Source organism: Gadus macrocephalus, chromosome 18 (assembly GCF_031168955.1).
Source record: "Gadus macrocephalus chromosome 18, ASM3116895v1".
NCBI lineage: Eukaryota > Metazoa > Chordata > Actinopteri > Gadiformes > Gadidae > Gadus > Gadus macrocephalus.
In genome coordinates, this window is record NC_082399.1 from 6,060,757 (window position 1) to 6,085,892 (window position 25,136).

Consider the following 25,136-nt stretch of genomic DNA (forward strand, 5'->3'; position numbering starts at 1 on the left):
GCACATGGTATACCGAAATTTAAATGCCATGCAGACGTTACAATTCAAAATAACAAAATATTAATATTAATAACAAATAAACATATATCAAATAAAGATTAAAAACACAGAAAAATGTAAATAGCAGCTGAGGTAAACGTTATTGCACAGTAGCGTTTGAAACTGCACTCAGAATACACAGTGAAGTTATAGCTTATGGTCCCTGTGGGAGACGGTACCGTATCCACCCCGCTCCACCTCCTCCAGAGAGGGCCCGCCCAGGGCCTCGTGGGCCAGCTGCAGCTGGTCCCGGAGGCGCCCCAGGTCCCGCTCCGCCTTGGCCTTGACGATGCTCAGCTCCGTGTAGATGTCCTTGTACTTGTCCGTGGCGTACTTCTTATCCTGCAGGAGCAACACCGCTTAGGGCTCAGGGGCTTGGTGCGAATGCAAGACCGGCCACCCAGCCAATGGCCAATGGATTTGACCTTTTACTTTATTTGTAAATTGAATGGCCACTTTATTTTCCATCTCTTGCAGGTAAAAATAATTCTAAAAGGTTAGGTTGGACCCAGTTTACAGCTGGAGGGACTAAGACAAAGTTGTAAGCTAGCTGTTAATGATTATCATGACTGCGTGCATGAAAGAAAAGTATTAATATTATCTTAAGTGTTTAAAAACGACACTAGAAGTATTTGTAATTGGTGGTGGTTTGATATCAATTGCTGATCGACCGTTTCCTGTTTTCAAAGTTCAAAGTGTGGTTATTGTCGGGGAACGAATGCTCTGCTTTTGTGACTGGAAGGCCAGGTGGCGAGGGGAGGGAAGGGAAGGAGGAGCACTCACTCTTTGGGCGGCCTGAAGTTCATCCTTGAGGGAGTTGATCTCCTGCTTCAGGTACTGGACCTCGGACTCCTTCACCCGCAGCATGACCTGGAGGACAGAGCGGCCGTCTCAGTGACTCCCCACAGGACCCTGAACTGCCACCGCAGACGGGCTATGCTTTGGCTCTTTCGTTTGTCTCCCACCTTCCCAGTTCAAGTACTGTTAAGGTCTTGTCTTTTGCATTTCATGTAAGACATTCATTCATTCATTCCACCGACTTGCGGTGCGTCACTGAAACCACTTTCAACGCGTTCAGGCTTAGTTACGGTTCCACGTCGATGCAATGCAAGGGGGTTTACAGACCCATTACGTCCTTGCAGACCCTCCTCGCCTCCACCGCAAGGGCCTGACGTAACCTTTTGTCGAGGCGACGCAGCAGCAAGGGGCTGTGATTGGTCCGCTCACTGAAACCCGACGCAGAACCAAAACAGGTTCACGACTGCGTCAAAGCATCTGCGTGGTCATAGCGTTGCGTCGACGCGGAACCATAACTGCGCCGTTATTCCCCCCCCCCCCCCCCCCCCCCCCGAGTGAGGAGCGCACGGAGCGTCGTACCTCCAGCTCGTAGAGCTCTTTCCCCTGCATCCCGACGCCCGAGTCCCCGTCCTCGCTGGCCATGGAGCGCATCTTGGTGATCTCTGCAGCCAGACGGTTGTTCAGCTCCTGCAACGCACAGAGAGACCGATATATAACACTGTGGCATCGTGTGGGAGCAGGTGGGGGCTTTCATCCAGAACCTTTCTAACCATTATGGTGGTAATGTTGGGGGAAATAACATGCATGTACAGACAAATGGTAAATGGACTGCATTTATATAGCGCTTTTCTAACCAGTGGCCACTCAAAGCGCTGTACAATATTGCCGAACATTCACCCATTCATGGGCACATTCACACACCGACGGCGGTGTCGACCATGCAAGGAGACAGCCAGCTTAGGGTGAGGTGTCTTTCTCAGGGACACCTCGACACGCTAGGAGGAGCCGGCGATCGAACTAGCAACCCTCCGGTTACCAGCCAAACCCCGCTCTACCTCCTGAGCCATGTGCCGCCCAGTGTTACATTAGCAGATGGAAATCTAGGGAGATATCAACGGCCGGGGGCCTTCCCTTCCGCCTGGTCCTCGAAGGCGGCGTGCTCCTACCTGGTTGTGAGCGTTGAGCTCCTGGTTCTCCCTCTGACACTGCCGCAGGGCCTGCCTCTCGGCCTCCAGCGCCTGGGCCAGGTGGGCGTTCTCCAGGCACTTCTGGGAGTACTGCTCCGACAGCACCTCGATCTCCCGCTGGAAGGAGCACAGCTCCTCCCTGCGACACAAACACGCACGCGAAGTGTACAACATGAGTGGGTCAACAAACCGTTTAGTCCGGTACACGGCTCGGGACATGGGTTCCCCTCTCGACCCTCTAATTGGTCCCGTGTTTGACGCGCGTTTACTGCATCAACGCATCGCGTCTGCTCTGTGTTCTTCCGACGTGTCCAAACAGATCAACGTTGTTTATAAAGACTAGCTCATTACCCAGGGTCCCCCCCCCCCCCCCCACACACACACACACACACACACACCCCTTCATTCAGGATTAGCCAGCAGTTGCTGACAAATGACTGTTGTGCTGCACGGATACGGATTTGCGTTTACAATTGTTTATCGCCAGCGTCAACAAGCCATTTCAACACAGATGATCCATTTTACCCGCAAGGGGAGGAAAAACTGCCGACTTCAGCTGCAGCCGTGACAGCCAAAGCTACCTGATCTCAGTCTCTGCGAGACTACTTGTATATGTACAAGCTTGAGCGTTGCTTTATCTCCCACCCTACGCACATTAGTATCAAGTGTTAATGCACCATGCCTCAACACCTGCAGCCCGCCGGGACCAACGATGTGTTATAGCATGCAGAAGGGAGGCAGCTGATAGTCCACACCTTGTCCCTGCCCACATGTTCCAACCGGCAGCAGAGAATCTAAAGATCTTAATGTCATAAACGTTTATGCCCAATAAATAACGTCGGCCATTTTAGTGTCAAGCACAGAGAGACACAGCAGGAATATTGGGCTCGCTCCATTATGAATCACATCGACAGAATTAATGTTTTAATTTAACTGTTGTGTCTATCGTGGATGATGAAGTGTTCCCCCCGCTGAATAATTAAAGTGGGGATACTAGGTTCAACGTGACTCATTTGTTGGACAACGTTTGACTATTAAGTCAAGTTTTTTCAAATGATTGTTCGCAAGAAAATAAGGGGATAGCAACGCAGTAGCTTGTAGTCACCCAATACAAATGCTAAAGGTGACATATTATACCACCAGGTGTGAGTGTGATTAACCGTTACGTTTTTTAAATCTGCTTCTCCTGACATCACAAGTGGACGTGTCCACTTTGTAGTATGACGGGTGGATGAGCATGTTTGCTACAGTCCACTGGGTAGGCTGGTAGACTGATCTAGCACACATCTAGGTGGAAACGCCCACTTGTAATGTCAGAAGAGGCAGATTTCCAGAACAGCTTGTAGCAGTTAACCACACTCACACCCGGTTGTATAATATGTCGCCTTCAATGCCAGGTTAGACAAAAACAGTCTAGAAGTACCCTGATTCAATACACCAGGTCTGATAGGATCCCGAGAAGACTGAGCCAAAGTCTCAAATGAAATCAGCAAAAACAGAAGCTACGCACTGCGGAGCTTCAGTGTGGTGTGAATGCACACTTTGACCAGAGCTAGTGGTGGTTGCAGAGCGGTCAGCGAGGCGGATCTTACTCATGTTGTCTATGGATCTCGTCCAGGTCTGCGTTCTCTGCGTGGTTGTTGGTCTTGCGGGCCTTCTCCAGCTCCTTCTCCAGCTCCGAGCGATGGGCATTCCTCATGGCTTCTATTGCTGTTGGGACAGGAAGAAAAGTGGTTTCTAGCATATTGTTTTATGAATGAATGAATACATTCAATTCCAAAGGAAAGTTAAGAATGAAACAACTGCACGTTATGTGTGGTTTCAATATAGCAAGTGTACGTTCTTATTTTTTTCATGATTCTTTTATTTTTCATATATAATGTATTTTACATCCATCTATTTTTCCAGACGAAAGAGGGCCAAAATATTCCCTAAGACTCCCTTATTCTTCTTAAGGATATCTGGGCAAATAAACAGATGCATGGGCCCAGTCAGGAGGGGGAAAGGATTACATCGTCATCAATCTAGCTGACCTTAACCCAAGTGGCCCTCAGGATGATTAACGAAAGACCTGAACCCGTCCGACTCCCCCGTCCGACTCCTCTGTGTGGCTACTGACCGGCGATGGTGGCGGCCGTCTCCTCGGCCAGCAGGCGGTCCTTCTCCTCCTGGAGGTTCTCCAGCTCCCTCTGGTGCTTCCGCTGCAGCTCGTCCACCACCCGCTGGTGGGAGTCCTCCATGGCGGCGAAGCCCCGCTCGCACGTGGCCTACGACACACACACACACACACACACACACACACACACACACACACACACACACACACACACACACACACACACACACACACACACACACACACACACACACACACACACACACACACACACACACGGGAGGGAGGGAGGGAAGAGGGCAGAGCCACACAAGGGGTCTACCGTTAGTGAGAGTTCACCACCAAAAGGTCGCTCGCCCCAGCGGGGGTCAGAGAGGTTCCCATAGGCGGGAGAGCCTCCTCGCCGGTGGGAGGAGCCAGCGCTGGTGGGAGGAGCCGGCGCCGGTGGGAGGAGCCGGCGCCGGCCATCCACTGGCGTTGGGAACGACTGCTACAGCGGCGTAGCCTCGGGCGCCGAGAGCCTGCGAGTGCAGAAGTTAGTTTTTTTTTACGAGAGGTACGAGACACGTCGAGAGGAATGCTCGGGCGGTGGGAGATGTGGCTGTACGCCGACGACTACCGACGCAAAGCGCACTGCTGCTCGGCTAAACGGCACTGGCAGTCGTTAAAAAATGCTCGTAGTAAACAGAAGCCTGTGTGTCGGTTGACTGCATTCTACAGCTATCCTGTCTTGTTAAGTTGCCTAGAGGCCCGAAAAAGGGATGAATACCATCATAGGGTTGGCTAGGGGTCTGGGAGGTGTACAGTGGCATCCTGCATTCATACGCCTTTTTGCAACCGAAGACATTTCTGGCAAGTCTGTCCATGTCTAGACGCTTGTCTGGAGAGCATCTCAGAGGAAAGACATCTAATTACTTTGATCAACTCACTTTTAACCTTATAGTTCTTCTGTTTTTCATGAAGGGGGGATTTGGTTGGTCTGGTTGGCCGGCTCAAACCCTGATCACTGAAACAGGCTGCTGTCCCCCGTGACCCACCGCTAATCTGCGTACTCATGTAATGGTGATCCATAGCACTGCCTAGTCTCACTTTTCCCTCTCCGGCCCCCCTCGGGTTCCTACAAAACAGCCATGAGGAGCATAACAGAGGTTTCCAGTCTATTCTCCCAGGGAGCAAAGTCTGAGCCGCTAAAAGAGCTGTCTGGACCCAACCGGGAGAGACCATGTTTGCCAGATTCCCCCCCCCACCTCGCCCGCTGGGCCACTTTCAGCCACAGCCCTGCGGTGAGCAGCACCTGCACACTGCTTGGATGTATGTCAGGGCCTGGTGTCTGTACGTGTCTGGGAGTTAATGAGCTAATTTCCTGTTAAAACTCGAATGGAGCCACTGGAACTCGCAAATCAGACATTCCAGACTAATTAGGCAGCTTATAGGGAATGATGGGAGCTAATTAAATGCGTTGGTTAAGTAGTTTAGCTTAAAGTCGGTACGTTAAACACGCGTTGCAGACCGTGCTATAACCCAACAGCTACCAATGGAAAGTAGCCCATAAAAAAATGGCTTACTTCGCATTAGCGCATAATTAAGCATGACTTTCAATTAAAATATAATGAAACTTAGCAAAACTTGCATGACTGACCAAATGTAAGGATAGAATATTGTAGAAAGAACTAGATATTGGTTAGTGGAAAAAGTTAAAGAGGAATATATATGTCATTAAGGCTCAAAAAGCAATCAGTATTCAATATTAATAACAATGTGGGTCATTGGGTGCATGTAAGTTTGTTTCGAAAGGTCGAACCCTTTGCCCTCAGCCATTCATCACTAGAGTTGTGCGAAAAGGGTTATGTTTGAGAAGCACATCCAGCTACAAACAGAGGAACTCATTTAATTACGGTGCAGGCACAGATCTCCTCGTTAACCCATCACAGAGCCTAATGCAATGTCCTTCTTTTACTTAACCATGTTGTGACCACCGATTCTGCACTGGGCCGCAGTGAATCCTGGACAAAATGGTTTCCTCGGAACAAAACTACGACGGCGTCGAACACATGCACTGAAGTACGGGGATTAGCCGGCATGCAACACAAGACGGATATTGTTTCTCAAAACACAAGAGCAGGGCAGTCGGGTTAGGTTAGGAGGCCAAGAAAACGGTAAGGGAAGGGGGGGGTTTGGGGGAATAGCTCTGGGGGGGAGGGGGGGGGCTCCACAAGGGAACACAAGGCATCACGTAACGGACGACGGCGAGGACAAAGGGGCGCGTCCACCTTCAGGTGTTCCAGGTCTTTGTCGTATTTCCTCCGGAGGGCCGTCGCGTCGCCCTGCTGCTCGCGTCGCCTCATCTCCCCGGTCATGGCGGTCACTTGCGTCACCAGCTCTTGGATGCGCTCCTTGAGGTTCAGCGTCTGGGGGAGGGCCTGGCCCGACGGCGACGGTGTCGGCGTCTCCTCCCCGGAGCCGCCGGCCGCCCCCGGCGCCGGGCTGAGCGGGGTCACCACGCAGCTCAGCTCCTCCATCTCCCCCTGGAACCGCTCCAGCAGGGCGCTCCTCTCGGCGTCGTGCTTCTTCTTCATGTTCGCCATGCACTCGGTCAGGGAGTCGATCTCCTGGACGTTCTCCTCGGAGAGGAGGCGAAGCGCCTCGCTGGCTTTGACCACTTCCTTTCTCAGCGCTTCGGCTTCCTGCTCGTAAACGTCTTTGACCTCCCGCAGCTCCTTCTGGTGCCTGGCGATCGTGTCCTGGAGCTCGGTGGTTTTGTCCAGCGAGGCGATCGGCTCTCCGTCGATCTGAATGCGAGCGGGAGGCCCACCGGCGGTCATTAAAATCGCTTCGGACAGGTGACTCTGAAGGTCGGTCAGCTTGGAACTCAGATCCCGATTGATGTCTCTCAGTTTAGGACAATTACAGCAGCCTACGCTACCGGTTTGCAGCTCGGCCTGCTTGTGCATTAGCTCCCTCTCATTTTCTAGTTTAATCCTAATGGTGACATACAACATGTAAGCATCTTTAAGGGCGTCGAGAAGGTACTCTGATGGAGGCTTCTGCTGGCCGGCCGAGTTGAAGGTCTTAAAAGCCAGCGAACGGAGCTGGTCATCTTTTGACAAATCTATGCTTGTGATCATTTGCTTCAAGAGATATGCCTTCTCTTCCAACGTTTGCCTTAATTCCTTCAAAATGAGAGCGTTTGTTTTCTCGTCAAGCCAGGTGAACATGGCCGAAAAGTCAGCCTCAGTCACGGGAATAACACTATTCCCGTCCTCATTTGCTGGTGGGCAAAGCCTACAAGTCAAAAACAGCAAGCTCTTCTCTGCCAACATACGTACTGCAACGTGCCTGCCAAAGTCTGGCGTTGTGCCTTTACCACTTTCTTTGATAGTCAGCAACAGAGTCCAGAACTCTGCCTCCAACACCAGCCTTTTCATGTGTTTCTGATTGACCGTGCTCGTCTCTTCTTGGGAAGAGCAAAGGGAGTCCGTGACAAGTAAAGTGCTTTTTAAATCACCGAACATTTTCTCAACTTTCACATCAACGTGTCCAAACATCTCCACGACTGCGCTGACGGCCTCGGATTTCATCCCAATATCGTTTACCACCTGCTTTAGAAGTCCTGCTTCAACAACTTGCGTTTCACATGTCTGAATTGCCTCTTTGCTTACATGCATTGTCGGTTCACCCCTACCTGCCTTCATCTCCACTCCTACCCTCTCTTGTAGCCTCCTTATCTCAGCTCCCGCTTCTGCCAGCTTTTGCATAACAATTCTCTCACTTTCCTCCTTTTGAATCATCAGCTCACTCTTCTGCGCCTCTAACTCGACGCACCGTCGCTCCGTCGACTTAACGGCCGCTTCCTTCTCGTACAGCTTTGCCTCCGAGGCCTCTAGCAGCTCTTTGAGTCGCTCCGTGTTCAACCGCATCTCGTCCTCGTCCTCGTCCTCCTGGAAGCCCAGCCCCTTCAGGGTGGCCTCCCTCAACTGCAGCCTCCTCTCCGTGTCCCTCAGGGTGTTCCCCAGCTCCTCTAGGGTCCCCAGGGCCTCGTGGAGCCTCAGGGCCCGCTCGTTCAGCTCCCGCTCGTAGTACTCCCGGTCGATGGCGCTCGCCTGGTTCTCCGCCAGCTCGGCCTTCACCCTGCCCAGCTCCTCCGTGACGAGGCGGTGCTGCTTGCTGCCCTGCAGCGCCAACAGCTCCGCCTTCAGCCTGTCTATCTCCCGGTCGGCCTCCGTCAGCTGGTTGACTATCTCCTGGTACCTCTGGTTCAGCGCCCCGTTCTCACCGGTGAGCAGGTCCACCCTCTGGGCCAGCATCCCTATAGCCACGTCGTTCGTGGTTTCATTTGAGTGAATGGTTTCCGTTTTGAGCGAGGGCCCGTAGGAGCTGCCGCCCGGGCCTTCGGACTTCTGCCTCTGAGCCTTTCCGACCATGTCCTCCATGGTCAGGAGACGGGATTCGTAGTCACGGATGCTCTCCCCTGCCCTCACGAGGCTTTTCCTAATGGTTTCATTCTCCACGTCTTGCTGATGTTTCCACCGCCCCAGCAGCTTCTGGTAATGACCCTGCTCACCTAGCACCTGACTACAGCTGTGGCATTGCAACAGTCTCAGCAGCCCCTGAAGACTCATGGGCGTACCGGTCATCAGATCCTCCAGCTCCTGAATACCGTCCGCGCTGTCCGACAGCAAGAAGCTAACGGTCTTCTGAACGGGTTCTGGGAGTGGACCTTCTAAGGGAGCGTCAGGGGGGCAGGGGTCCGTGTGCGTGAGGTGGGAAAGTGAGAGGCCGAGCTGGGCTTGCATATTGCGCTTTTTCAGCTCCTGCAGCTGCAAAAGCTCCTTGGTTTCCTGGTACTTCTTTGTCAAGCTCTGCGCTTGAGAACTAACCAGCTCGGCCCTCTTCATCTGGGGTGCCAGATCAGCCTCCATACCCATAGGGTGCTCCAGCTTGGAAAAGGGGGACCAGACAGTTGGTTAACACACAGCAGGGGACACACACACACACACACACACACACACACGCACGCACGCACACACGCAGGCTTCCCAATTGTTTTTCTGTGAAATTGTTTTTCGCCAACAAATACAGCCCATCACCTCATCAGCGGTTAAACTATATTGATTTTACAGGACATATCCCGAAAATAATGTGTCAATAATGTAAATCAATGTAATGATTGTAAAAGTCTGTTCCCATACTCCCAAAGGCCTGGATGTTGTAGGTTGTAAGTTGAAAGCATTAGGAAAGATGTAATTCCCAGGGTTAGTGAGTCACAAGAGAGCATGCAGGTCAATAGGTTATACATCATGGGGTGAGAAATGCAGTATTAGTTTCAGCTGAATGCTGTACTACGAGATCGGGGGCATACCAGTTCCTAAAACAAACAAACACATTCTCTTCCCAGCGTTGCTCCAAACTCGCCTTGCATCAAAGCATCTATTCCTCGGCAGAGATGTTCCAACTGTACCAAGGATACTAAAATGTGACGTTCAAAACAATGTTTAAACGTCAATGGGGATTCACAACAAATATAGGATGAAAAGTTTGCAGAGTAAACCAAATTTTGGCATTGCAACTCCTGAGATCAACCGTGGCAATCTTATTAAATATTGAATCCTGTATAACTGCCGAAAGAGCCAAACTGTGACGAGATCAAACGCTTAGAAACACCCTAGCTAAGCTGTTAGATGGCCGGTTGAAAAACATGGACGGTCTGGTGGTTAAGAGAAGATGAGATCTGGCTTCCATGCAGATAGTTAGGAGACAAGGCGAGAGGTTATTCATCATACATGTTTGGTGGCAACTGTCTCAACAGCAGAAGCCAGTGTGCGGTTACCAATAGCACCAAAGACACTGAAGAGGAGGACGCTTTTGGCTTCCATGGTCGACGGCGTATCAAACACGAATCCATCCATACTACTACAAGGTCCTACGGAGGAGGCAAGAGACACGCTAGTCTAGTGGGAAGCCAAAGCATCAAGATATCAACGTTTACTTTCTCCACATGCAAAGAACTCATGCAAAGGCACAGCATGTCGTCGTCGTCGTAGCTCTCTAGCTCCGAGCTCCCGTTGGGTTCAACGGTTCCACAGTAAAAAAAAACTAAAAACATGCAAGAGCGGTTATGAAATGGAAGGAAAACATGGGGTGGAGTGGTGAAAATGAGTGTTCAACGACTGGGACTCCCCGCATTAAGTGTGCCGTACTGTGACTGTGCGAGTGCAGTGCTGCTGAGCGCTGGGGGCGTGGTGGTGGTGGTGGTGGTGGAGGAGGATCAGATGCTGGTAACTCACCGGGGAGATGTAGCCGCTGCGGACGTCGTGCTCCCTCTCCAGGGCCGTTCGGAGCTGGACCTCCAGCTCCTGCTTGTGCTGGCTGGAGTCCACCAGCTGCTGGTGGCATCCCTCCAGCTGGGTCTTCAGGTCGTCCACCTGAGGCAGCGGGGGGGGCAATGGGTCAGTACGGGACCCACAGCACCACACAAGCAGTGGGTTTGATTCCTCCCGAAAGATCGTTTGTTGGAGGCGTCGCACCACCCTGATATCGTTTCCGAAATGTAGCCCTACACTTGTAACACTGCTTATTTGATGAATATGACGCACTCTCATGATGCTTGGCTGTACTGGGTTGCAGCTTCCTGGTTCAATGCACTCATTGTAAGTCGCTTTGGATGAAGGTGTCGGCTTAATACATGTTATGTCATGGTCCTCAAAACCTGCATTAGATACTTCTTTTGGAGCACTTGTTTTACGTTTGTAACGTGCAGAGCGTTAGAGACAGATGATGCAGTCGTCGTGTGCTCCAACCCTTCTATGCTTTGCGTCAATGGAAAACTATGATTATCGCGCATCACTCCGTCTCTTGGGACTGTCGTTCCTCGTGAAGTCAAAACACTGCATACAATTTAAATAAGCGACATTTCTTCAAACGTTCTCCGTAATTAATCTCTTTCAAGCCTTTGGGAATAAGGGATCCACCGGGTCATCCAACAAACGTTGCACAACGTGCGAGGACGTCTGCGTGGGCCTCACCCCTCTCTTGTAGCTCTCCAGCAGTCTCTCCAGCTCCGCCGTGTCCCGGGGCTGCAGCGCCACGGGGAGAGGCACCCTCTTCTCCTCCCGCAGCGGCGTCTGCTCCACCTGCTGCCAGTGCTGCTCGATCACCTCCTCCACCCTCTGCTTCCTCTCCGCCGGCGCGGCGGCGGCGGCCACGGCGGCCACCTCCGCGTGCACCGCCGCCCCCGCCCCGCCCTCACAGTCCATCCTCCCCCCCTCGCCCCCCGAGGGGGCGGCCTCCGGGGGGGCGGCGGCCGCGTCGTACCTCTTCCTCCTCTCCTCCCGCCGCCGGCTCCTCTCGACGTCGGCCATGTCCGCCGAGAGGCCCTCGGCCTCCTGGGCCCGCTGCTGGGCCAGAGCCTGGGCGATGGGTCGGAACTCGGCCCAGTCGAAGGTCTTGGAGCGGCCCTCCCGCCGGCGCTCCGCCGCCCGGCTCTTCTTGTGGCCCGGGGCGGCCTCGCGCTCCACGGATGAGGCCTCGGAGGAGGGCGAGTCCTGGGTCACGTCGGGGCGGACCAGGCCGTCCAGCGGGGTGAAGGCGCCGTGATCTTCTGTCGAGCTGATAAAATAAATACAATGATGTATAAATTAATAAAAAGGTGGATTTCTTCTTTTTTTTTTTTTTTTTACCCTTGAACTTCTCAATTGAGACCATTCACTCTAGTTTTAGTGATTCCTGAAGAAATAATAATTTAATTTGAAGGCGCATTTTTCAGCACTCAAGGACACCGTACAGAGGTACACAAAAGTAATTTGAAAGAAACAAGAAGGGAGAAAAAAATGTATTATAACAACAACTGACATAGTAATTTGCATCAGGTGGAATAGTCGGTTCCATCTGTCACGAGCATAAAAGTTAAAAGCAATCTTTCCTCAGTTGCTATTGGCGCATGGAATGATGAGTCTAATGTGTGAGTGACAGCGAGTTTCATATGATGGGTACATAGGGAAAATTATAAAATCAACATAAATCAATGATATGTATACCACGATATCATCCACTGTAGACCAAGCTGTTGGTGAGTGATGCGTGTGACCGACCTTGCTACGTCGGGGGCTGGGGAGGGACGGACGTTCTTCATGACGGCCTGTATCCAGTTCCTTCGGATCCCTGCGGTCATGGCGGACAGGGTGTGCACTCCCTCCAGGGTCTGGGGGGGGGAGGGAAGAGCACAAACAGGTTGGCCGCAACAAAACCCCAAAAGACAAGGTTTTACTTTCCACAGCCAAAAAGGTATCTCACGTGTATTTGAAAACCATAGTTTCGTTGAGCCTGGTATTCGGTGACGTTGTAGCAGGTAGCCAGCTCGATCTCCCCGTCCAGGTCTGAAGCCTGTGGGAGAACAACAGAGTCCGTTTAAAGTGCCCATGTCTGAAGTCTGTGGTAGTCCACCTAAAGTGGGTCACGTTGAAAGAAACGCGGCTGATTGGAGATCAGCAATGAGTGTCTCACCTCTTCAGCGATCGAGTCCTTGTAGTAGCGCAGACTGTGGTCCGTCAACACGAACCAATATTTCTTGCACTGGAAAAAGGGAAGCAAGTCAACCAGAGTTCAAAGTCAGAGCTCTGTAAAATCAGGCTGTGGCTCCGAGCAGCCACAGGTGGTTTTCTAGGATGTGCAGCCACGATAACAGTCAATTTGAACCATTGCAGCGTGGGACAACTCATAAAGAAATGTGTAAAGATGATCCAGGCCACAACCATATATTTCCAAGTCATTGATACAGGACTGCTTGGGCCACAGGTTGTAGCAGACATTCTTCAGGCCTGCGGCTCAGACTCAAGGCTTGAGCTCCTCTTAAGGAGGTCTTAAGGTCTGAACCGTTTGGAGCGTTCCCACGACGTGAGCAAAAGCCATCACTTGAAAAAGTAAACATGTTGACCGTGTTTGTTTCCCCTCAGCCTCCATCTGGGGATGTTTTCCCTCAGAATATGGACTACGCCCAACAAAAGTCAGACATTCTTTTCATTGGACCTTTTCAGCAGGACTTTGAAGCATTAAAAAGGATATAATCGATCGGATTATATTGATAATGCCTCTCATATTGGGGGTAGGGCCCATTAACACGGCACGCGCGTCCTGGTCGTTGACGCACCTGGCCGGGCTCCTCCAGCTTCACCATCCAGCCCTTCTTGAAGTTCAGCAGATCCGGCTGGAGGGGAAAGAGAACAGAAGGAGGCATGTTCACAATGAGTGTGACCAAAGGTCACACATGAGTGTGACCAAAGGATGCAAAATTGTGCCATGCAGATAAGATATGCAAAAGGCACACAGTGTTGACTTTGGAAGCATGGGCAAATAAACACCAACTCACACTCGTCGTTATCAAAGGGATTCTTACCGTGGGATTTTAATACAGCAATAAGAAGCGGGCAGAGAGCAAATAGCCTTATAAACAGCGCAGATTGCAGTGCGGCTTTAGCAGTAAATATGTTAACGTTACCACACGTAAACGTGACACATCGCTACTCAACACCTCAGCCCATGTGTAGGGAAACCTCATGCACACCTAGCTGCGGTTAGAAGTTGACCGCACCAATGGGTTAGAAGTTTCATTCAGCGTGAAGACTGGGACGACTTCTGATTGCATTGCTGTTGTTTTTTTCTGCACCGCTCTAGCTGTGATTGCACAATCAAAGTGCAGTAATTGTATTGTAGAAGCCTGCTGTGACCCCACACAGTGGATGAAAACACACTGACACACACACACACACACACACACAAACGTGAAATGTGACTGGAGAAAGCAGCGGCAAGTTGTGAGGTGCATGGCCAACCACCCACACTCCCTGCCACCGCCAACAGCGGTCCATGATGGAACACCACACGCAATACACACGGCAGAGGCTGGATGCAACAAACCCATCCACACACACACACACACACACACACACACACACACACACACACACACACACACAAACTAAATGTAGCAGGAGGTAACCTGAACAGAGGCAGGAGAAGGGGGGCCAGGGCTGGCCCGGAAGATGGGAGGAATGGCCTAAGACATCCGCACACTTTCACAAGCACATCCGGCAAGGGAAGAAGAATTAGACCCTACAGGATTCTTTGAGACTTTAAAGTAACAAAGAAGTTAAACAAGAACCCGATTATTGCCTAAACATGACCACATGATGATGAATCAAAACATTTTGGCACTGGTGATGAACAGGCCTTCGGAAATGCACACCAGGGACAAACGACGACAGGGTAGCTCGGACGCACAGGCAGTGTCGCAGCCTGCGTCACGTGATATTTATTGGGCCGTTCTCACTTTAGAAAAGAGAAACAAACCTGAACAGGCATTATATGATTATGCCAGGAACCAGACTGTATCCGTAGCCTTATAAGAATGTGGCTGGTCTGCCCCTTGGCACTGCAACGACAGGGGAAACAACTCCCCACACTTTTAGGCAAAGCAACCCCTGAAGGTTATCGGGGCCTGCTGAGCTGCTCTTGAAGTCTGGCCGCCTAATTCTGTTACCCAACCTCGGCAGCGCTGGCACTGTCCCAGGCCTCCTTACCTGCTAGTCTCAGCATTAGCACAGAGAGCCCATTGTCTGAGGAGAATAACACCACTTCACGCACACCAGCGTATACAAATCACATAATGCTATAATACCAGGGTGGAGCGCGCGCAGTATGTATAAATATATCCTGAACCTGAGCCTGCAATGTTTTGAGCACCCATTATTGATCATGGGCACTAATACTGACAATCAAATGATGATCTTTCTGTCATAACCGAAGCAGGAAAGGGGAACCAAAGAATGGAAGAGAACTGAACATGGAAAAAAAAGCACCACGTCCATGATCTCCGTGGCATAACCTTAACAAAACCAGAAGACACTTCCGACACTTCAGTTACTGGGGAGGATGAAAGAAGAATTGTCTCTGACATTTTCGTTTTCTCATGTTTGTAATTTACCGTCACCGGTATCAAACAGCTAAACAGATAGAACTCAGACCCCTCAACTCACCATGAATGAGCAGAATAGACAATTGTCCTCATTACCGGTATACGCCCAATCTAAGCCCAGGGGAATCAGGAAATCCACTGTATACACTAGGGATGGGCATTTGAAGAAATTTTCTTGATCGAGCATCGCTAGAGTTATCGATCAATTATCGATTAATCATTAACTTTTTTCTATGTTTTTTTTCTAATGTTTTTATCAATGAAATCTTTATTCCAACAATAATGTATGGGCCAAAATTAATACAATACAGTTAACTTGAAGACCTACAACTGTTTAACAGTTTTAAAATAATAAATACAGGCATTATAGGTTATAGGCCTATGCGGCGCTCGTAAAGTCCGAACAATGCGCCTACAGGCGCTCTTAAAGGTTTGGAAACGATTCAACAAGACTAAATCTGTAGCCTATTCCAATTACAATAAGTAGCGAACTTATCGGACAACAATAATCAAACAAAGGCAGTAGGCTAAAAGTGGGCATTAAACTGTATAACTGTTATGAAAAAAAAGCGGGGGGAAAGGCCGACATATAATGCCTGCAGCCGGCGCGCGGAAAAGGCTCGCAACAAAAAGATGAGCCACCCATTTACAAACAATTGCATGAACTAGTCTATCTAAAAGCAATACCTTATTGAACATATATAAGGCTGGACTTGTTGCTAAAATATCACAGTTTTGGCAAAATGTAACGACTCCAAGAGGCACCAAGCGGAGCGAGAGTCAACACATTAAGAAAGAAAAGAGCGACTCACATACGGTGGTGACTGTCGTCCATAGCATACAGTAACTCCAGCCTACATATTTTTGTTTAGGAATATAAGCATGTTAACATGCTCGGGGGTCAGACGCGAACGCAGCCTTGTAACTGTCAGTCCAGCAGCAGAAAACACCCGCTCTGACGGGACCGAAGTTGCGGGGATACAGAGGTATTGTCGCGCTAACTTTGACAGCCTGGGGAACCTTCTTCCATTCACTTTCCACCAGTCGGCAGGGTTATATTCAATTAAATGCTTCAAGACTCGCAGTATGCAACACAACGTCCTTTTAATCGATAACAATATAAATTGATCGACGCATTTCTTAACGATCAATTATCGAGCATCGATTAATTATGCCCATCCCTAGTATACACTGAGATAGTCCCCGGTACGAGCCAGAGGACCCTGTGAGAGCGAGGAACAGGTTGACAGAGGTCAGGAGGTCACTCACCGTCATGACCGACTCTGTCGTTCTGCGATCCAGGGACTTGGCTCTCCTCAGAGGGGGTCGCGTGGAGGGGAAGTCCAGGTCCTGGTCCTGCATCGCACATCAAACACAGTAATGATAAACCTTCATCAATTCATTCTCCACATTTATCCCATCGGCAGCGGGCTGCCACCCCGAACACATGTCCTCGTGAACCCTCAGACCTGCGGTACATTCCAAACAAACCCCACACAGGAAGGAGTGAGAAGACGTGGAACACAGAACCTCCATCCCTTATGGCAGGGGTCCCCCTCGTACCCAGGAGGACCCCCAATACAGTGGAGGTAAGGAAACTGCTGCGCGTGTGGAGGATAAACCAAGAGACACATGCCAAGATGGAGCCATGATGGACAGCCCCTACGTTTCTCTGAGGTGCTGCTCAGAGCCAAATGAACACAGGGTTTTATGTTTGGGGTTATACAGGGGTGATACCGTGCATGGGGACTGGTAAATGTCAGCACTACACCATCTCTGTGGGAGGGTGCAGTGTGGCAGTGAACCATGGCGAGGGAAAACAAACAGAACATGCTGACAAAACATTGCCGCCGGCTTTCTCAGTTTCACCTGCGAGGAGGGATGTCGAGAGCAATATCCAGCCTGGAAAAATTCCAGCATGCGTGTTTGTGTGTGTGTGTGTAGACCGGGCATGAAAACTAGTGTGGGCAGATATTCAGCATTCAACTGTGGCACTTTATTGTGTGGAGCGAGGAGACGCACAATAAAAAGTGCCAAGAAAGATAAATCAATGCCACGGTGCGCCATTCAACACCACATTAGCCTAATGTGGAACTGAACAATTATTACGTTATGTTGTCATAAGGATCACAAGTTTAGCCAATACACTAAATTTGTTCTTCGAAATACATGCTAATCTGATTAGACCTCATGGTACATTTAGTCATTTCTCTTTTGTCATAGGGGACTAGGAAGCGAGGAAAAAGTTTGAAATCTCCAGCCTAGGATTTGTTTCAAACGGGAACATTGTGACACACAATCTATCCTCATCCTCCATCTGTTGCAGATGAAAAGTGCCTTTTTTTAAGGATCACGTAAAAGCTCGGATATTTTCAGCCCCCCCCCCCCCCCCCCCCCCCCAACATATTTATATATTTTTCTAATTGTCATTTCCATCATTTTCTTTTGCCTGGAAGCCAAGAGAGGGTGGGAAAAGGGAAGTGGAATCCCCAGGGGTTTACCACCACAGGATGGGACATAACTGAAAATGAATAGTAGCACGCAGCCATGACCTCTGTGGCCTAACCCAAACATAACCAGAAGACACTGGGGAGGATGAAGGAAAACCCCCCAAATGAGGAATTACAGTAGTGGACTTAATGGTTATACACACAATGTTGCAGCTTGGTCCTTCTGACATTTCAATACTCCCATTTCTTACTTTGATGAACACACACACACACACACACACACACACACACACACACACACACACACACACACACACACACACACACACACACACACACACACACACACACACACACACACACACACACACACACACACGTAGAATTTACATCTGCTTGTTACCGGAGGCTTCAGATTTACCTCATGTTAAGACGAGCAGGGCTGCACTCTCTCCCTATCCTGCCTCTCCATGTCTTTACTCAACCATAACTATTACTGAATTCTCATCAAGGCTAAACACCCCTTTAACCAAGAGGAACCTGATCATCACTCAATCATCCCTCAACGAGTCAAAACAGCTGGACGACCTGTCAAAACGACGAAGACAATACTGTGAGCCAGGAGTAGAAACACAGCCACCCAGGGGTACCTGTCTGTGGAAGCGTCTGTTCTCGTGGCGGCCCTGCCTCGCCGCGCTCTGCCCGACCTCCGTCTCCTCCACCTCCATCTTCTCTGCGTTCTCCAGCTCCAGGGCCTCCAGCTTCTCGATCACGCCAGAGCGACTGGATCACACACACAAAGAACACACACACACGCACGCACACGGTTTGGCATTCGGGATGCAACAGGAGTGTGACGAAACACAGAAAACGATCGCACCGCGAAAAGGTCAAAATTGGGGGGGGTCAGATATTCTTAACGATGCTTGATGAACTGTGGGAGGGACACTGGGGGGGTCAGGGTGTGTGCGCGCGTGTGTGCGTGTCAAATCACGGCACATAAAGAAACCCGCCGTGTTCTGGCTCACAGAAAAACAATGACATCACTTCCTGAGCATACAGCCGTGTGTTTAAAGTCAGAGGAAGGATGAAGAGCAGTGGAAAGTGTTGTAATCCCTCGAATTCCAGCTCTCGCTTACCGCTGCCCCCTCCGTGTGACACTGCTAGAGGAACTGACCTTAAAAGGTAACGAGCCAGAGTGGGAAGGGGACAGGTGGACAAGTGTGTGCGTGAGGGAGAAATATTGTGCCCGTGTCTGTGCATGTGCAGAAGGAATGTTGTGTATCCAACAGGATATTCCTTATCACTGAACAGGGCCGAAAAGGGCCAACTATTACTTCACCGCATTATTATTTTTTTCCTTCAGGGCAATTATTTTCCTTCACCTCAAATGTATTTCCATTTGCCACACACGCACGCTTCATGAGGAAAATGATGACCCCCTTGTTGGAAAATCTGCTTCCTTTAAGAGTGTGTGTGACCTTTGACCTTACGTAGAATAGTGCCAGAGGGGATGATCGCCTAATGGGAAGAAGCTGGCCAGTGTGTTTAAACTTTGTATCATGTGTTTACACAGTATTGTACTGTCCGTACAGTGAACTGTTTATAAAGGGCATGTATACAGTATACCGGTAAGACAGTGTGTATAGATAATATTCATTCAGTGGTTTTATACAGTGTGTTTCTAGTTTGCATACTATCAATTGGAAAGCTAATAAAAATATGAAATGGGCAGGGAGGGGGAGCGTAGAGTTTACATTAGCACATCTCTTAAGAAGAGCTGGCGAGCTCAGGGGATGATTCAAAGCAGAGACTGACGTTTTCGCCTCAACCCGAGTCTCAGTTCTCGTAAACCACGTAAAACAAAAATCGCCTCCCATTCCCCGTGCTGAACGCACGCATCGCGAGGCGCCTGCCTGTTAATAGTTTGTGTGTATGTCTTTAAAAGGATAAGGTCGTATCAGTAGCTCACGTCGTCTGGTAGACTTAAGCCAGCGTTTCCGGGAGCAGGAAGTAACACTAACCTTGTTGACCGGGCCAAAGGGGCTTGGAGATTGACTCGTTTACCTGAGAGAAGCTCTGGTGTTTTTCAACTCTTGTGCAGTTTTTACTGGTTCCATAAAGCTTAATAATAAATACATAAAAAAAAAAAAAAAAAAAAAAAAGAAGACGACAGCACGGTTTCAAACCTTCTTAAGACATACAAAGGCGTCCCAACTATGAAATCCTACATACATAAAATAAATACATCATAACTTTTACAACATGTCGCAACATGATTGGAGGTCAGTAGCTCCTCCGTTTACCGTTAGCTTGTTCCTTTAGCCCATCATTTTAAGTCGACGTTGACATGGCCTGAAGCGTTTGCTGGGAGGGTGAGCAGCCAATCCCAAGGAGCTGCTCCACCCCCAGGACTCCACAATATACATTGAAAAACCGGCACTATATCGACATCAGACATCAGTCATCATTTACCCCCCCCAACGTCGGTATCGGCATCAGCCCCTAAACCCCAGCCCCGGTCCAGCTCTACTGACCTCTCCGGGCTGAGGACCGACGGCCTCTGGTGGCGCTCGGGGCTCCTCACGCGGCTCCTCTTCTCCGCCTTGCGGGCCTCGGCCTCCAGGCGGCGGGCGCGGGGCGTGTCGTGGTGGAGGCCGGCGTGGGGGTAGGCGCCGCGCTGGGCGGCCGGGTGGCTGTCGTTGCTGGTGACGGTGCTGCCGCTGGCGTCCGAGTCCAGGGAGCTGAGGGAGCCGCTGATGTGCGAGCCGTTGGACAGCAGGGAGCTGCCCGAGGGGAAGGGGTCGCTGGCCACCGGGGACAGGCAGCGGGGCACCCCCCCCAGGCTGGAGCAGGAGCCCGTGGGGGAGAGCAGGTCCCCGCCCGGCCCCGCCGCCGCCGCCGAGCACGTCTGCGGGGCGGCGGCGGCGCGGTCCACCTCGTCGCCGTTCAGCGAGCCGGCGTCCGAGCTGACGTCTCCTAAGATCCAAGATGGCTTATTGTCAGATGCACAACAATTACAGAAGCAGTCGCTGGCAATGAGATTCTTGAGTGTCAGGCTCCTTCAACAGTTCAATATAGGAGAAAAAGTACAAGAGAAACACAAGTAAAGAGAGCTTAGGCCTAAATAAACACAAATTAATAAATATACTACAATACTGGACATGAAAGAATTCGAATAGAATAAAAATATAATAACTAATGTATAAATAGACGCAGCATAAACAGGTGTGAAATGTAAACACAAGTGGACACGGCCACTTGTGATGTCAGAAGAGGCAGATTTTCCTAACGGCATGTATCGGCTAATCACACTCGCACCTGGTGGTATAATGATAATAAAGCGGACCCATTAGCATGGGTCCGCTTGCTTTAAAGGTGACATTATTATTATCATAGAGTGTGTGGTTACTAGAAAAGTGTGGCAATAAATAAAAAACGGTGGTTTCCCGTCCAGACCTGCAGGGGACGGTAGGGCCCCCAGTGGCGAGAGGTCGGCAGCGGACCACACGGAGGCCCCTTCCACCTCTCTCTGGCTCAGCTCCTCCTGCCAGATGATGGAGCTGGAGTCGGGGCCCGGGTCCGCCTCGGGGATCCCGGAGCCCGTCACGGCCACCTTGGCTGGTCCCGGCTCCTGGGGAACAACATCAGCATTCCCGTTATTGTCGGGAATGTGCATGTGGGCCCTTTTTGCAAACAGTTTGAAACAGGCAGTCGGGAGAAGGTTGAGACAACTCCCAGCATCAAATAAATGTAGCCCGTAAAAGCGATGACAAAGATTTAGAACCCAGCTTTTCAAGATCGCTTTACACATAACCTCTTTCCTTCTCTCCCCTCCCTCCTTTTAACTATTCCTAGTCTTATATACCTAGTTCGGTTTTTTAGCTACCCATTTTTATCTTTTTACTTAGATGTTATTTTAAATGATGGTTTAATGTGTTCACTCTGTTAAGCGACTGAGTATTTAGAAAAGCACTATATAAGCTGAATGTGTTATTATTATCAGCATAATTTTTTGAATATTTCAACTTTTTCTGCCATCCTAGTCCACGTCATCTGTGTAGGACCCATCGGCGTGCGTACCAGGGTGGTCGCGGGCTCCACCTTGCGCTTCTTCTTCTGGTTCTGCTTGTTGGTCTTTGGGTACACCACCAGCTGTTCACTCCACCTGTCATCAAGCACACCAAAGAGAAGCTCAAACACAGGACCAGGTTCCACTCCAAACTACACCAGTACATCAGTGTGTTTGGACCGGGACCCAGACTATGGCCCAATCCCATTTCTACCCCTTACCCCTTCCCCCTCCCCCTTGTTTTGAAGGGGTAAGGGTGAGGGGTAAGGGGAAGGGGGAAGGGGTAAGGGGTAGAAATGGGATTGGGCCTATGACTCAAGCAATGGTTGGGACTCTGATATCAGGACTTGTTTTTAAATGCAACATGCGAGTTCATTGCCGTTTTTTGTAAATTTGTTCATTCATTTCACTTACACTCAATAACCCATATTAATTGGAAATTGTGACAGCCGTGTTATTTTTGTTAATGTAGATGTATATTGCAACTTGGATTCTGGTGACTTGACCTACATTTTGGTGACTCTCGGCTCGACCGTGAGAATTGGTGACACACACACACACACACACACACTAATAGAGAGGACTACCCCCCCCCCCCCCCCCCCCCACACCACATACCCATTGATGATCTCCTTGTTCTCCCCCCTGATGAAGTACTCCTGCTCGGGGGTGATGATGCACAGCGCGTTCTTCTGGCCCGTCTTGGGCTCGGCGTCGATCACGTCCGTGCACAGGTTCATGTTGACCGTCCCCTGGGGCAGGGTGCTGCGCTGGGGAGGGAGGAAGGGGGAACAACATCCTTCAGCATGGGAGGACGCATTGCCGGCCGACATCGTGAGAACTGTTTCGAAATGAACCTTTGATGCATCTCTCCAAGATGTGCGGTTGCTCCTCTTCCCAAAACATCTGACTCATTGACAATGGCAACACGCCATTGAAATCCAAAGTGAATCAAAAGAGGCTTTGTGTGATGGCGGTCACAACATAAAACGTGCGTGTGTGTGTGTGTGGGGGGGGGGGGGGGGGGGGGGGGTCATCTTGAGGGTCTTACAATATCTTCTGGACAAACGGTCTCATCGTGCCATTAACCGATTTCAGTCCACCATTGCAACCTATTAAAGCTAACGCCGAGTTATATGTAGGCCAGCATGCTTTTATCTGGATTTTATGCAAATGGTCATAACTAATTCTCCAAGGTAGTAGCAAAGATATTTGTTTTTTAAACGCTAAAGTTTCTTAACTGAATAATCACAATCGTGTTTATAGTAGTGGTGACACAATACTGGATTTTCTTACTTCGAATCACTACCTTGAAAATATCAATATTCGATACCATTTTCGATACTACATTTCTTCCCAGGGGTAAACGTTCCCAGGGGTAAATAGCCTATCTCCGCAACTGCAAGGGCTATAATATGTCATCTTGGTGCCAAAAGAAAGATTGTGGTGCAAGTGAAATATTCAATGTGGATACTACTTGGCAAGAGTAAATAAAGCTGGAACACAGCATAGGTGGAAGATTACATTTCTGCCTGAAATAATAATCAGTTGGTCACTATCAGTTGTTAGCCCCGTCTTACTAGACACAAACAGGTCGATATCTTACAATTTTGACACTTGTCCCCTATATTTAAAGTTCAGGGCAAATATAAATCGAATGACACCAAGCCAAACACCTGCAAATACACATATGGTCACTAGATAGCGCTGAAGAACATGTGTTCTGATTGACGGCAATTTAACTTTTTCCTCAGAAACCTTCTCTTCAGTCATTGATTGTAAACACCATGTTTAGTTGCAAAATTTAGCCCAGACATGGGATTAGCTGTTTATGGTGGTTCTTATGCAATCAAACTCAACTTTGTGGAGAAAAGCCACAAAGGTAAGACATCATATTTGGTTGTAAAAAGAAAAGTTAAGTTGTTATTTGCTAGTTTTAGTCACAGAGTGATATGGTTTGGACTGTCAGCATCAGTCGAGGCTCAGCTTTCATATAATATATAGTTGGTGTAGGTCCAATTTCCTTGAAAAAGATTGTATTGCTGTGCAAGTGCACAGTTATGAAACCCAAAACCTTGTTTCTGCATATGACTCTACATTAGTCTTTTGACTTTCCTTGTTTCTTGTTTCCTTTTAACTCGCTGTCCGAGTGAAGAAAAGACTGATCAATTGCAAATAGACATATTTGTTGTGGTTTGGCGAAAAAAGAAGGTTGTTCTGCAAATTTTTGAAAACACTGGATTAAATAGCCTTGATATAAATAAACCCCTCAAAAATCCATTTGCCCGTTTGGGGAACCAGAAATCAATCTCAACTTGCCCATACACAATTTTTAGTTGCCCCGGGCAAGCGGGCAAATGTTGTGTTGACCAGTATCAACCCCTGTTATACAAGCTGCACTGGGGCTTGAATAAAAGACCCAACCCCAGAGCTGGTAGAACACACCAAACCAAGTCAGTACCAAACCAAGATCCACCTGAAGACAAACTAAACCAAGGGCAGACCAAGGAGCACCTCAAGCCCAAACAGAAGTCCAGAAGAGAACCATGGAGCCAACGTTCCTCCTCTTGGTGGCCTTCATCTTCTCCAGCGGCCAGTGCCAACCCCCCAGGGACCCCAGTGCCTCCCCGGCCGCATGCCCGTCCGTCTGCCAGCCCGACATCTGCTCTCTCATCGGAGAGACGTCCGCCATGAAGGAGCGTCTGGCGGCCATAGAGAGCACATCGGCCCCGGTGCCTCGGCTGGCCTTCACCGCCGTGCTGGGCCACGCCCTCGGCCCATTCACCATTGACACGGCGGTCAAGTACCCGCGGATCATCTCCAACGTGGGCAATGGCTACAACCCGGCCACGGGCGCCTTTACTGCCCGGCATGTACTACTTCAGCTACACCATGTTCAACAACGTTGGGCGTACACCCAACTCGGTGATGTCGCTGATGAAGAACGAGCAGAAGATGGTGTCCACCTGGGACACATTGGGGGAGGACAACGAGGACAGTGCCACCAACGCCGCCGTGTTACAGCTGGATGCCGGAGACAACGTCTACATCAAGCTCTACTCCACCCGCGAGGTACATGACGACCTTAGCAGTACCGGCCTCTACAACACCTTCAACGGCTTCCTGCTCTTCCCTCTTTAAAATGTATGTCAGCCATTTTGTGTGTTTTGATGTTGATTTCCCAGTGCGACGGTGGTTGAAAGGAGGGGTTGGCTGGATTAGCGGTTTTTGTTGACAAAAATACATATATTTTGGCTCTGTATAAAAGTAACGAAAAACTTTAATACAAATAAAATAAAATATAATGTTTGACATTAATTCTGTGTGGTGTGATTTTTTTGAAGATAAATAGAAGGGGAGAGAGGGCTTACAAACGAGTGGGTATTGTCAACTGGATAGGTGGTGCCGGGGTTTTTTGAAACAAATGCCTCTCATGCTAGGAGTGATGGGGGTTTATAGTGCTTATTTTCCTTCTCCTTATAAGTTTGTATGGACTGGTGTTCATTCA

General features: G+C 49.6%; 2 protein-coding genes across 3 annotated transcripts in view; one reads left to right on the forward strand and one right to left on the reverse strand.

The window, feature by feature from the left end:
- The window catches only part of mprip (myosin phosphatase Rho interacting protein), a 38,566-nt gene that overhangs the window by 2,368 nt on the left and 11,062 nt on the right, over positions 1-25,136 (reverse strand). For both annotated transcript variants that reach the window (XM_060037134.1, XM_060037135.1), the window contains exons 4-22: positions 22,247-22,398; positions 21,640-21,724; positions 21,016-21,190; positions 20,094-20,535; positions 18,207-18,339; positions 16,376-16,462; positions 13,283-13,339; positions 12,640-12,708; positions 12,430-12,519; positions 12,228-12,337; positions 11,163-11,745; positions 10,425-10,562; positions 6,411-9,077; positions 4,144-4,291; positions 3,617-3,734; positions 2,004-2,163; positions 1,417-1,524; positions 823-909; positions 219-381 (exon numbers count right to left, since the gene is read on the reverse strand). In XM_060037134.1, coding sequence (XP_059893117.1) covers positions 219-381; positions 823-909; positions 1,417-1,524; positions 2,004-2,163; positions 3,617-3,734; positions 4,144-4,291; positions 6,411-9,077; positions 10,425-10,562; positions 11,163-11,745; positions 12,228-12,337; positions 12,430-12,519; positions 12,640-12,708; positions 13,283-13,339; positions 16,376-16,462; positions 18,207-18,339; positions 20,094-20,535; positions 21,016-21,190; positions 21,640-21,724; positions 22,247-22,398 — 5,572 coding nt within the window. The remainder of the gene's footprint in view (positions 1-218; positions 382-822; positions 910-1,416; positions 1,525-2,003; positions 2,164-3,616; positions 3,735-4,143; positions 4,292-6,410; positions 9,078-10,424; positions 10,563-11,162; positions 11,746-12,227; positions 12,338-12,429; positions 12,520-12,639; positions 12,709-13,282; positions 13,340-16,375; positions 16,463-18,206; positions 18,340-20,093; positions 20,536-21,015; positions 21,191-21,639; positions 21,725-22,246; positions 22,399-25,136) is intronic.
- Positions 23,989-24,946, forward strand: LOC132446702 (complement C1q-like protein 4). The gene is given in 2 exon segments (XM_060037136.1): positions 23,989-24,494; positions 24,496-24,946. Coding segments are annotated over 2 exon segments (594 nt in total). The 5' UTR covers positions 23,989-24,174; the 3' UTR covers positions 24,770-24,946.